This window comes from Protopterus annectens, chromosome 4.part0, assembly GCF_019279795.1.
Source record: "Protopterus annectens isolate FY-2018-M chromosome 4.part0, PAN1.0, whole genome shotgun sequence".
Lineage (NCBI taxonomy): Eukaryota > Metazoa > Chordata > Ceratodontiformes > Protopteridae > Protopterus > Protopterus annectens.
Genome location: NC_056733.1, coordinates 619,835,110 through 619,849,922, shown reverse-complemented (window position 1 = coordinate 619,849,922; position 14,813 = coordinate 619,835,110). Strand labels below are relative to the sequence as shown.

Genomic DNA, 14,813 nt, shown 5'->3' with positions numbered 1-14,813 from the left:
ATTCTCTCTTTCTGGTATATTTTGGCTAGAAAAAGTTCTGATAACATGACTGCATTTTTCCCAGGACGGCTCAAGTACTCTTTTGGAAGACAGGTTCAGTGAATGAACATGATATTCTATCTTAATCAACAGTTCCTTTAGGAGTGTATCACTATATTTACCGATAAGCTCCTTCATAAACTAACAATCACTCCCATCAATTTTCTCTGAAACTGCTGAAAATCTGAAATTCTCAGGTCTTGAACGGTCTTCCAACTCCAACTTTTGTTCCATATCCTTCTTCCATTACTTCATAGTTAGCAATTTTCTCATTCTTCGTATCAGACTTGTGAACTGTCGGGCAAGTCAGACTTTTCACTTAAGGCACCATCAATTTCTCCATTTCTTTACTGTTTAATCCAACGTAATCTTCCAGAGTTCCACCAGTTTCAAAAACTCTGGAATGCATCTTTGTTGGTTTTTCCTCTAAGGTATAAGATGTCATTTGTTCTGAGAATTCTATGAACAGTTCAGGCTCCTGAAGACAACCATGCAGTTTTCTTGCATAATACGCTTCTTCCTTTTTTCCTGCATCTCAAGTTTGCTACATTTCCTCCCTGTATGCAACCAGACAATTAGCACTTTTTAGAAGGCCTGAATACTTTTAATATCAGTAAAATGTTCATTTTGGGTTGTTTACTCAAACTGGAGGTACTATTTTAGCTTTAAGCCAACACTATACCAAACTGTTTTTGTAAAAGGTATCCTTGTGATCTGGGGTACCCAGAGGAGTGTGCTGGGAACAGGAATCCAACAGCATGCAATGGTAACGTTTTGAATTTTGGGACATTTAAGAAGGTATTCTATTTACAGAGGTCTAAAATGTGGTTACTTCCTTACCTATCAGTATGAAAAACACACAGAATAAACTGTTTTGCTCCTTTACAGGCACCAGTTCTAGCACACCATGTTTTAAAATGCCCTATAAGATTAGATGCTTAAAAACTTTATGGCTTTTTGACTCTGGAGAAATGCCCATCTCTGGTTGTGTTTGAAATTGAAGTCTGCATCCCAGGAAGATAAGTTATCTGAGCCGACATACCCAAAACCGTAATGGTCTGAACCCCCACCCCCAATACAGCAGAATGCAATGCAGTCAAGAAATGGACCATACTTTTTTTTCAAAAGGTACTTGTTATGTACTAGTTCTGAAGAATACCATAAAAACTAGACTACCAGTGCTGAACAAACTATTCTTCATGTGACACTTAACTGTAGCAAGAATTTAAAAAGTCATGTGAATATGCTTGCTTTACCCAAAGCTGACTGGAGGTACATCCAATCAGGAAGGAGAAGGAAGCTTAAGCTCTGGAAATTGAAACAGACATTGAACCTTCTGCTGCAAAAGTCCTTATAGTTAGCAAAACCACATAATCTATCCATAAGATAAACATCTAGAATGCAATCCAAATGACCTGCAGTCTGCCCTTACACAGTGGAAGCTGATCAGACTGCCATTAGAATGTAGCTCCTATTAAATGGCAGTATGTGCAAGACACAAAAAATGAATAGGAACATTGCGACACACAGACACATAAAAACATGGCTAAGTTTTTTTTCTCTCAAGGCCACCAACACTAAAAATTTGTGGTGATTTCAGATGAAGTAAACAGGATAAAAATTACCTTACTCAAAAAATACTAAGTCCAAGTAAAAATTACAAGTATCTATGCAGTATGAAAAACTGGCATGCAAGTATACATTTTACTTCTGCCACCTTTCTTCTAATGTAAAGTGTATCATTATAACAAATTTAATTTTAATAAACTGAAACTGATATTTGAACTATCAAGGTGAAACACAAAACATCTGACAATTACTGAAGCAGCAGGTGACTTGACAGATCATCTCAGTGTAATGAACAAAACAGCTTCTATAGTTTTACCTTGCCATTTTTTATTTCTTCTCGAGCCAGTTGTACAACCCGTTTGACTTTAGATGCAATGCAGAGGTACTTGAAAAATCTTTGATGAGCTGACCAAAACTGACCCCACATGGATTTTTTCATTCGCTGTTCTGCATCAATGAGCTCAGCTGCTTGTTGGAATTTTTCTCTTGCATCCACCCACTAAAGGAAAAAAGAAATTTTCAAATATTTTAAACCATCTGCTTTAACAGGCCAATACAAACATAAAAAAGTGTGCATTATAATTATATAGTGCAAACAAACTAAGTGCAAGCACGTGAGCGCATATTTACATGGGGAATATATAAAGAGCTTCAATGATGTAATAATGTGTGGACCAAGCAAGTCACTTAACTTCAAACGTACCAGCAGTTTACTTATTTACTAGGTTACATACAACTATACAATCACCTCCACAAGCAAATAGTTCAAGTTAGCAGGTTAACCGTATTTGGGGCAATTATCTAGTAAATTACGCTGCTTGTTTTAAAAAGTTTGCAGGCATAAAAGGCTCCTTTAACTGGCACACAGCTGCAAAATTCACAATTTCTACTACATTAAGACCTCTGCTTCCTTGTGGGGGCAATCTAAGTGTAACATATCTAACACAAACCACCTGTCTATTTAGGAAGCCTGAATTAAAAAAAAAACAATTTGATAAAAGCAAGCAGTACAACATGCATTACACAATGCCTTAACACAGTAAGTAGTAACAAGCATTACATACTACCTATTTTGCTTTGCTTATTACCCAGTATCTAATAATATCCCATATTGAAATGTATTTACTTATTTACTTACTATGGGTGACACCTTACTACAGTACAGACCAACACAAGCATACCAACTCAACCACAAAACCTGCCTTCTAACAGAACCTTAAGAAGTTCGGAAATTCTGCAAGAATTTGGGAATCAGCGGAACAGGGGGAAAAGCGTAAAGGAGACCCGGGGGCCAATCGTGTACCAATGTGTCCCTGGGGGCACCCCCCGGAGGGGGTAGTAGGGCAAAGTAGCTTCTGTATTTGGCATTCAATGGGGATGCAAATAGGTCACAGCAAGGCTGGCCCCATCTGTGGAAAATCTTATTTTCCGCTACTTGAAATTTGAGGGACCACTCGTGAGGCAAAAGGATGGCTCTGCCCAACCTGTCCGCAATGACGTTGGATGTCCCCGGGATGTGCGTTGCTATCAGAATGCGTCCAGTAGACACAGACCATTGCCAAATCCTGAGGGCCTCTATGCACAATGGATAAGACCTGGTTCCCCCCTGTTTGTTGATATACCAGACTATTGCCATGTTGTCTGTCTGAACTGTCACTGTTCCCAGAGGTAAGGACTTGTGAAAGTGTTGCAACGCCAGAAACACTGCCCTCAGCTCTAGGACACTGATGTGCAGGTTGTACTCCAACTTGGACCATTGACCTTGGACTGTTCTTCCCTGAAAAAGTCCTCCCCACCCTATCAGGGAAGCGTCCGTGGTTAAAGTAGCTATAGGACTGGGCAACACAAACTGTCGGCCTGCTGTTAGGTCTGTTAGGTCCTGACTGTGCATCCACCACAGGAGATCCCATTTGCAGGAGTTCTTGATTAAGATCTCGTGAGATAGCGGAAGCTGTCAGTAAGACCACTGCGTGAACAGCATCCATTGAAGAATCCTCATATGCATCCTGCCTAGGGGGACTATGATAAGAGCAGCTGCCATCATTCCTAGCACCCTCAAGATTTGCTGTGCAGGGACTCTCCTGCTCTGAAGGAGGATAGAAAAAGGATAGAAATTTGATCTCTGAGGGCTGATACTCTTGGTGGGGGGAGTTTGATTCGAGCCAGGGAAGTGTCTAATTCTGCCCCTATAAATGAGATACACTGTGAGGGCGATAACACAGATTTTCCAAAATTGACTTATACCCAGAGAGGAGCAAAGGTTGATGGTGTAATCCCTGGCTTGCACAAGATGATACTCGGTGGTGGCAGACAGGAGCCAGTCGTCTAGGTAAGGAAACACTCTGAATCCCATTCGTCTCAAGTGAGACGCTACTACTGCCATGCATTTGGTTAACACCCTGGGGGATGAGGTGAGGCCAAAGGGCAGATCACGAAACTGGAAGTGACTGGTTCCCAGCCGGAAGCGCAGGTGATCTCTGGACGCTCTGGCCATCTTGATATGGTAGTACGCGTCTTTGAGATCTATAGAGCACATCCAGTCACCCTCCTGTAGGAAAGGAAGGATCGACTGTAGCGTGACCATCCGGAACTTTGCCTTCTTCACGAAAGTGTTGAGTCTGCTGAGGTCCAATATTGGCCGCCAGTTCCCTGTTTTCTTTGGAACTAAAAAGAACCTTGAGTAAATTCCGGATCCTATCTGGTCTGCTGGGACTGGTTGGATGACTCTGTTTTCGAGCAGCCTTTTTATTTCTACGACTGCCTGGTCTCGCAGACTGGGTGGAACATCTGGGAGTTTTTTGGGGGCAGGTGGAATTTTTATAAATGGAATATTGTAACCTCTGGTAATTATGCTTCTTACCCAGGAATCCGATGTAAGATTTAGCCAGGCCTCTGGGTATAAGGCCAAGTGACCCCCGACTGCCTCCAGAGTAGGACAGCCGGGCCTGCACTCAGGAGTGCTGGAAGGGCTTACCAGAGAACGCACCTCTGTCGCCCTGATTCTGTGGACCCCCTCTGCCGCCTGGGCAGCGTCTTCCATTTCTTCCCCATCCTCTGCCCCTGGAGGGGGCATCACTCTGTGTGTGCTGAAAGGATCCCAGAGTCTTTCGGAACCACATTTTTCCGCCTCTTTGCCCTTTGGGGTATGGTCTAGACGGGGTGGAAAAACGGACCCCTACGACAGACAGGGTCTTCCCTTCTTGCTCGCACCTAGTGAGAGTCTCCTTTACTTTGGGGCCAAACAAGGAGGCACCATCAAAGGGGGCGTTAGTAAAGGAAGACTTGAAGTCTTCCGCAAAGGAGCATAGGCGCAACCAAGATTGCCTCCTCAGAGCAAGCGCTGAGGCTGCCGCTCTACTCGATCCTTCGGCTGCGTATGAGATAAGCCTCATGGACGAGTTTACTATGGAATTGAGTGTGTTAAGCTGTGCTGTCACTTTCTCGGAGACAGCAGCATCTGTGTTACCCTGGAGAGTATCTCCCAGTTCCTTAAGGAGATCTCTCTGCAGACACGTGAAATGCTTAAGATAGTTGAGCGATCAGATGGAAAAAGTCACAGAACTAAACACACACTTCCCATACCTGTCCATCGTCCTAGAATCCTTATTAGGAGGATGGACAGAGGAAGATGATTCGGACATTTCCTTTTTAGTGGCTGCCGCCGCCACCACCATAGTATCCACGGGAAAGTACAGTTTTGTACCTACCATAAATGTAGATGTCCGATAGGTATGCATCTGCAGTCATCACATATGGGTTGTCCTGCCTCAGGCAGCCCTTCGGTCAGCCTGATTCCAAAGTCTGGGTCCGGCGTCGGCTGATGTTGCCCTTTCCCCGACGTCAGAGCGCCTGGGGTATAAAAGTGTCAGCCGACACCATCTTCCTCAGTGTTTCTTGCCCCAGATGCCAGGTGCCCTCAAAGGAAGGCTAAATTTGGAGGAAAGCAATAAATTCCAAACATGCACAGAAATATATATGTATATATATATATATATATATATATATATATATATATATATATATATATATATATAAAACAAATACACCATAATTGAAACCCCAGCTAGCTATGAGAGGGAAAAGTACCCAATAAATACCAAAGAGGGGAAGGAGGGAGGGTAAACCTGACTGCAGATGCATACCTATCGGACATCTACATTTATCAGTGGCGGATCCAGAAATTTGCAAAAGGGGGGGCGCAGTCTGGTTAGCTGACTACCGGGGAGGAAGTGGGACTCTAGGTTTCGTGGTTATGAAAAGATGACTTTAAGAAGCTCTGACATGTGTAAAGATCACCTTACATTCAGCTGTACATGATTCTGCTGTAGATATAGTAGTAGAAATAGGTAGACAAGGGGTCATCCAATAGCTGATATACTGAATATCTGTTAAGTCAAACATATTTGTACAAGATCAGGTCATATCCAAAGGTGTCACCAACAAAAAGAGTGTAGCTTGTACAGACCATCCCAGAGGAACAGAGAATGTCCATCAGTGCCACCTGTAACATGTGTATGATTTTTAGACTCAAAAGTGAGATGAATGGCTTGGGTGCGAGTTAATCAATGATCCAGAAGCTAATTCACATTCGAATGGTGGGCATACATGCCACTGTAATAGCCACTAATGGTGACTGGAGGTGTATAGAACATGAAAGCTATCAACAAGAAGTGTGTGTGTGTGTGTGTGTGTGTGTGTGTGTGTGTGTGTGTGAGAGAGAGAGAGAGACTTGAGCTTCAAATATACAGTGTATGCTTGAATCAACAGAGCACAGGCTCACACACTTGCACTCAGTTTGTGATTGTGACCTGACATCCCTGCTCAAAGATTTGCTGAGGCCTGAATAACTGTGCTGGAAAGGTAATTTGAGGGTGTGGTGGGGTGGGTAGTAATCCAGCAAGGAAGGCAAAAGAAAAGTGTAGACATGTAAACTGAAGAATCTTGGGTCTGACAGACTTGTAGTCAATTGATCCAGAATAAAACAAATACTGTACTAGAAGTCATCACAAAGACAAATATGTTAAAGGGAAGGGTCTCTGATCAACAATGAGTTAACCCTGATGGTTACTAAGCAGCTGGACTGTAAAGACAAGTAAACATCCCTGGAGGCAACATACATTTTATATGCTCTTTAAGAAAGTTATTCCCTATCAAAGCATTTACAATCAAAAGTAGGGGGTTATGTTTTCAGTGTTAGTTTCTCTTGAGATAACAGCATATTTAGCTGGAAGAGGAGAAGATGTACCCAATAATACACATTCTCAGTCAGCCTCCTCCTTATTTTCCTATATTATTTGGGAGGACTAGATGCTGATAAAGAAGAAATTGTCAATTTTTTAAGTGTGCAGTATTACTCAGCATTTAAAGCTGTTTCTATTCTTCTGCAGAGTTAGTGGAGGGCTTCTTACTAGAATATGAAGTAGAAGTAAGGTATTAAGACAAAGCTTTTAAATGCCGCAGTCTAATGTCTTTATTAAATCTAAGACAATTCTCACAGCATTCAATTTAATAATGTAGCCACAGCAAAACAAGCACTTTTATATTAACTAAGAGAGAAGACAATCACTTCTGATTATGTCTAAATGTAGTTGCATTTTTTATAAAATTATAGCTCTGCAAATAGTACTCCATTGAAATAATAGTGCAGGATAGACAGTGTTAGCCACTATGCACTTAGTTTCCTCAGGGATAAACTGAGAGAACATTAGTAAGCCAGTCAGAGAGAGAAGAATAGGAGAGAGCAATGAACAATGTGTATGTATGTCTTGCACCTTCAGCATTGCTACCTTTAAGGACATGGGTCCTCACAGGGAAGAGACACTACTAGTAAATTTCAACCTTCTTGTGGGTTAAAAAGGTTGTTAAATAAAAAATTAAGGTGGGAAACAAATGTTATGATTTACTGTTACAGTGACCCTGTAAGTTAAAATTTTCACACGCAGTATTACGAAGAATGTGCTTACAAAGTACAGTACATTAATGCTCACATTCAGTAGAAACAGAAAAAGATGGTAAACAAATGCAATCCATTACACCAGAGTGCTTGAAGTTTGACAGAGAAAAACTGTACACAGTGCACATTAAGCATTAATGGAAGGTAATCACCCCTCTCGTGAAAAACAATGAGACGCTGCATTATACATTTCACATTTTCTGACTTTGAAATAGGGAAAATGAATTATTCTGAACAAAACATTCTACATGTAAATTTACTGTGTGGTACAACATCGCTGTTGTTCCATCATTTGGAATATTTCAAATAAAATGACCTCATCATCTAGACAGGAGTAAAGACTACAGAAAGCCTGGCTGCCACAAAATACATTTATTTGGGCCACTCAATCATGGGATGGAATTCTGAGCCATAATGATATGTACCACATGATGCACCGAATTTCATGAAGCAGCAAGCAATGGATTTGAATAGTGTGTTCCTTTAAGGAAACTGCATAAATAAAGGTGTAACATCAGGTTACCTGCATGTTGAACTAAACACATTTTGGTAAGCATAAAAATGATGCCATAAATATAAAGAATACATGTATAATATACAGCCTTGACAAAACAGTATATTAAAACACTGATTAGAGTCAAACTAACCTGCAAACATGCCCTCCAATAAAATTAATTACAATCATGTTTATGCATTAAAATAAATCATTAGATATCTTGCCTATTAGAACTATTTCTCTGTGTGCAATTTACTACATTAACATTTTCAGGTTCATTTTTGCTACTTGTCACAGCACTATTCAAAATATTTCCTGCTTATGAGGAAGCAACCATGATTAACGCATATACTATAATCAATCATAACCAGTTATTCACCTGAGAGTGAAACACAGCTTGGTAACAAGGATAACTTTGGAAACACAAGACTTATGAAATTAACCTTACCCTCACACAAGACCAAGTTTTTTTTAAAGTGTTTTTATCATAAAGAACAATTAACTCTATATTTGCATTTTTGAGCCAAATGGCAAAAGTCTACATTAAGGATCACTGCTTTACAAGAATCTTATAACATTTCTTTGCTTCTCAAGAGGACACAGTTGATTCCTAGACTATAAATGAAAATTCAGAATATGATACAGTTGATATATGTAAGATAAATAAATCACAGCATATTAACATTAACAGTAGTTCAACAATCAGTCAAACTGAGCAGGTAAAGAGATGTATAACAAAGCTAGATCCATGTGTAGCATATTCTTGCAGTGGATAACAAAGCATTAAATGAAACCACTGAAATAACGAAGGGTTTGCTCGGGTATGTCATTATTAATAATAAAGAAAATGCTCTCAAAAAATAATGTGAGCAGACTTCAGTAAATGAAATATATACATACATAAAGGTGCAAAAGTAAACGTTCTTAGAAAAAAAAATTGCATATAAATTCTTAGTAAAGGAGACTTACTGGAGATAACTATTTATTTTCCAGACTTTATTTTAATCTTTAACCAGGTGAAGCATATCATTGCAGTCTGATGATAAAGATGGTCACAGTGAGATGCTAAGCTACCTCTCTTTTCATCTTCGTATGCCATGTGTAATTAAACACTCTGAGGGTGCATCTTGCATCAGAGAAAACTTGTAGGACATTTTCTTACCTCTTACTAATGCATGTGACTAAAAGGTCAGCAACCACCCACGGAAGAACAGAATTAAGACATCGCTTTTAATTATTAGCGCAGGGTACTGCCTCACCTGTCCCACTTTACGAGGGACAGTCCCTCTTTGGGCAGTTGTGTCCTGCAAAGAAACTGAAAAAAATGGAAAATGTCCTGAGATTATAGGGCAAATATATTTCCTATATTTTATGGAATAGCTGCATAAAACAGTTATTCTGTATTTGCAACACCTAAATGTTAATAAGAAACAGAATAAGCAACTAAAACGCTACAAGGATAAGCTTTTATTTATATAAAAAACTGAAGTTATGTCCTTTTTACTGGCTGTGGATATATTTTGCCCTGCAAAATCTGACGTTTCTACCAAAAATGTCCCACTTTGGGCATTTGAAAAGGTGGCAACCCTATGAGCTATTTTAGATCTGGTGCCATCTGTAACGGATTATTGGTTTCCGTACAGTGCACCTAGTTTTTTTTGTTTTATTATAACAATAATTAACAATACAAAGTTTAAGATACAATTGTTATTAATCACATTTTCTCCAGAAGTCACCAGTTTTAGGTGGAATTGAGACAGAGCAATAAAATACAGTTTTGGAAGTGTGGGCAGCCGTTAATTCCATCCCCAGTTAGAAAGAGTGACTGCAAATTCACATAACGTTCGAATTCCATGACATACGTTTTGGAGAGACCTGTCAGCCTGCAACAACCAAAGACCATGAATAAGCCAATTCTGTGCAAATATAATTGCTGATCTGCAGCTGCTAAGCAGGCTGAAGATGTTTAAAGTATTTCCATTAAAAGAAATATTTAGTAGAATAACTGGATATTTTGTTTAATTTGTTCATTTATTTAACTGGATATATTAAATGATAGATTTCACGTCCATACCAAAGGCAAACAGCTTGTACAAATTTTAAAAGATGATGGTACGATATTCACAAAATAAAGGTAGCATTATATTTATAATAGTTTAAGCTAGAAAACATCCTGTGGGAGATTCAAAAAGGTTACTGTGAGGATTAAGCCTGTTTTGCCCTTTGTGGTAATCATTTCTGATTGAGACACAGCCCTAATTATACCATAGGATCATAGGAGGTTACTTGGCTAATGGTCCAGGATCCCTTACAAGCCTAGCCAAGAGCTTATCCTCCAAAAAGAGGTGCTACACGATAGTGGACTGTCTTTGTGGCCTACCACAAATTCTAATGAGGCATTCCATAGGCGTGACCTATGTTAATTAGTTATGTGCTCTCCCCCTGGAAATGACTGCTTGGCTGCGTAAGTCAGCTTGGATGGCCATTTTAATGAGCAGAGTCAAAAATTTACATTCACACATTACTTTGAGTAAGTGAAATTGCATTTGAGGTAAGTGCCAGGGAGTTTAGCGGACAGGTAGAGGTGGTGGAATGTGTGTGTAGATGTATTTGTGAATGGGTAACTGTGTCCATCAGTGTCATCTAGGGCACTAGATACCAGGGATACTATAACACAAGTAAAAAGTTAATAGAACAACAGGCTTCAGCACGCAGAGCAACTTGTTAATGTAAAGCTGTAGTCCTCTGCACGACAGGACACTAGGGATACTCTTTGAATTGTAAAATATGTTACTGAAACAAATTACAATAAAACTGGGGGGGGGGGGGCTTCAAGCTCCATACCTTTGGCATGGCAATCCATAGAAACCCAGAGATTACATCTGCTCTGCTAACTGACAGGACTTGTTTTGGCTTGTATTTTGAGAACTATAAGAAGTATAAAACTCTTAAAGTCTGGCATTATTGATTGATAGTACATTAAATATGAGGAACAAAGCAGCGGCAAACTCATGGATAGTTGTGAATGGTGGGGGTGAGTCAATCTGAAACAATTATGCTGAAGACTTCAGGACAAATCCAGGAAGAGCACTAGATGACACCATAAGATTTTGTTCGCTATTACTGTGAAGCACTTACAATGTTCATAGAGCAACAGGTACAGCATCACCATGCACATTCTGAATTATAAAAGGAATGAAACTCTGCTATCGACATTATTGATTGACTATACCAATGAAATGTATGGACCTCGAGAGGTGCTTACGACAAGAAAATGCTGATATGCACTCATTGTAACTAACTGGGATTCTGAAGAGATATAAACATTAACCAAAATAAAGTCTTCTGTCATTGTGGCTAACATGTCTGTGAATGATATTTTCCCCAGTTGTTGAAACATCCCGTTTTAGCTGCAGGTCTTGTATTATGTGGTGGGATTGTCTGCTTCTACAGATTAAGTTGCGACTTACAAACTTAAAAACTAACCATGAGCGAGGGTGTATCTGCGCGCACTTAAAAGCCTATATCGTATATAAATCTGGTAATCTGAAGTGATTTTTTATGAGACAAATCCATTCCTTTAAACTGGGCAACTTTGCCAGAAACAACACTTCAACTGTCCCCGATTTTGACAGAAAATTTAGTTCTGCCCCATCCTAAAACTGTAGCTCTTAAGAGAAAGCGTAGCAAGTTACATTTATTACACTACAGAATTGAGTTAGATGTTTTTTACATCAGAAAATGTATACAAAACACACACTTATTTTGTCAATGTCTCAAGTCAATTGTACTATTTTAAAAGTGTTCCTGTTTGTTTGACAGCTGTGCTAAATAAATGGTCTAAAGAAGCAAAATCAACTTTAATACAAACAGCCATCACCTTGGTGAACACAGGAATGTGAAGGGAACTATAACTTTTGCGCTGACATTTTACCACTCACCACCTTCTCCGTTGGTGCATAATTTGAATTGATATTTCAATAAAATAAGAGTTAGGAAATCACCTCAATGCAGATCACTCCGTTACACTTGAAGACCCGTTTCAGAGTCATTTTTGGCAATTTTATTTTAGATGGCCTTCTGGCAAAAGGATTTTACTTGGCGATACTTGACAGGTCTCTTACTAGGCGCCTAAATTAAAACCGAGAGATGCGGTTGGAGGATCATTATAAAAAAAATACCATCTGACTACAACCTCCAATCGCATCTCTGAGCATTAGGCGTGTTTGGTGATAGGATTCTAAGGGAAGATGCACCAGAGTTATAAAAAAAAAAAAAAAAAAAAAAAAAAAAAAAAGTTTATAAAGGGGCGGGCGTGCGCCCCTGCGCCAATGCCTAAATCCGCCACTGTTTATGGTAGGTACAAAGCTGTACTATGTTGCAGTCATCACATCTACTATTCTGCAGTCATCACATATGGGTAGAATACCATAGCCAATCTGGGGGTGGAGGATCTATGTAAAGGATGGTGTAGCTAAAATGCCCAGCAGGACTGCCGTAGCAAAGCCTGCTCTGGATCTGGAATATAAAGGTAAATTGTAATGCTTGGAAAATGTATGCATGGAGCTCCATGTAGCAGCTTCTAAAATGTCCTTGGTAGCCACCCCTCTTAAGAAGGCTGTGGAGGTGGCTGTGGCTCTGGTGGAATGAGGTCTAATGTTAGCTGGCACAGTTTTTCCATGAAAGGAATAACAGAAACGAATGCAATTCCCTATCCATTTTGAAAATGTCTGTTTGGAAATTGCTTTTCCTTGTGCACCAGCAGCATATGCTACCAACAGCTGGTCAGTTGTTCTGTAGCTTTTAGTTCTGTCCAAGTAGTAGCGCAACTGTCTGTGTATGTCCAGGGTGTGCAGAAGTTTCTCCCCTTTGTTTTGTGGATTTGGAAAGAAGGTAGACAGGTGAATAGCTTGGTTTAATGAGACCCTGGATACCACCTTTGGCATATATGAGGGATTGGTTCTCAATGAGAGACTGTCGTGATGAAAAATAAGAAACGGCTGTACTGCCATGAGGGCCTGTAACTCAGATACTCTTCTTGCTGAGGTTATGGCCAGAAGGAAGACAGTCTTCCAAGACAGGAACTGTAGTTCTGCAGATGCTGCTGGTTCAAAGGGAGGCAGAGTTAGTTTTTCCAACATGAAGTTAAGGTCCCAAGTAGGCACTGGAGGTTTCCTTGGAGGATTGATGTTTTTAATTCCTCTTAGAAACTGTCTTAGGAGAGGATGAGAAAAGACAGGTGGACCAGTATTGTACTCTGCTGAAATTGCTGAAGCATGAATTTTAATGGAAGAGTAAGACAGGCCATTGTGGAGCATTTCTGCCAAGTATTCCAGGATATGTGCCATGTTCTTCACTGTCGCATCTAGGCCCTTAGTGGCGCTCCAAGTGTGAAATCTTTTCCATTTTGCTGAATATGCCTTTCTTGTGGAAGGTCGGCGAGCTTCCATGATGATATCCTTCACTCTCTTGGATAGCTTATCCTGAGGAGGAGTCAAGGTATTTTCCAGGCTGTTAGTTGCAAGGTTTTCAGGTTGGAATGCAGAGTTTTGTAATTGTGCTGTGTCAGGAGAAGTGGCCATTGAGGAAGAGGCCATGGTTTCGTGCGTGACATGCTCTTTAACAGTGGGTACCAGTGCTGTCTTGGCCAGTCCGGAGCTATCAGAATCCCTTTTGGCTGCTCTGTCCTGATCTTCAGTAAGACATTGGTCATTAGTGGAAGAGGTGGAAATGCATACACTGTTAGAGTTCTCCAGCTGAAAGAGAGGGCGTCCACTTTCCATGCTTGTGGGTGGTATGTCCTTGAGCAGAATTTCTTCAGCTGATGAATGTGGGGAGAGGCAAAAAGATCCATGTCCGGCCTTCCCCATGATTGTGTTATCTGTAGGAAGATGTCTGGGTGCAGCATCCATTCGTGCGCATCCATGATATTTCTGCTTAAGCTGTCCGCCAGTATATTGTCTTTTCCTGGCACAAACTGGGATTGCAGCTCTCTATTGAGTTTCAAGGAAAGTTACCATAGATTCATTGCCAGTCTGCAAAGAGGGTAGGAGTAGGTGCCTCCTTGCTTATGTACCACATAACTGTGGTGTTGTCTGTCCTTATTAGTAGGTGGCCTTGATGCAGAAAGAGTTAGAAGGCCTCGACTGCATGTATCACTGCCAGCATTTCCTTTTGGTTTATGTGCATGCGTAGCTCCTTTTGTGACCATAGACCTTGAATACATCTGCCCTCCATGTGTGCTCCCCAACCGTGGTCTGAAGCATCCGTTGTAATGGTTTGGCTGGCTATTGGTTTGCTGAAGGGCAGACCCCTGTTTGACTGGCTTGCTTGAGCACACCACAGAAATTCCTTTTGGAGGCATGGAATGAGTGGGATCAAAGTTTCTAAGCTGCGACTGTGCTGAGTCCATAAACTCCTTCGGTACCATTGTAGTTTCCTCGTATGCAGCCTTGCTTGTGGAATCAGAAGAATGCAAGATGCCATGTAACCCAGGGCCTGCAGGATTTTCCTTGCAGTCAGCTGAGTTTGTCTTGTCAGATTCTTGAAGTAATCCGGTAGTTGTCTGTTTTTCTTCTGTGAGAAAAGCCATTTGGGTGGTTGTGTCTAGATCCGCACCCAGAAAAGTTATTTTTTGGGATGGAACAAGTCTTGATTTGTGAATGCTGACTGTATATCCCAAGGCCTGCAGTAGGTGTATGGCATAATTCAAGTCCTTTACCAAAGTTTGTTGGCTGTCCGCTTGTATAAGGCAGT

At 40.6% G+C, this 14,813-nt stretch overlaps 1 protein-coding gene across 1 annotated transcript in view; it reads right to left on the bottom strand.

The window, feature by feature from the left end:
* Positions 1-14,813, bottom strand: part of SBNO1 (strawberry notch homolog 1) — a gene marked incomplete in the record, with an annotated part of 3,303,179 nt that overhangs the window by 1,941,766 nt on the left and 1,346,600 nt on the right. The window contains 1 exon segment of the mRNA XM_044068578.1: positions 1,925-2,107. Coding sequence (XP_043924513.1) covers positions 1,925-2,107 — 183 coding nt within the window.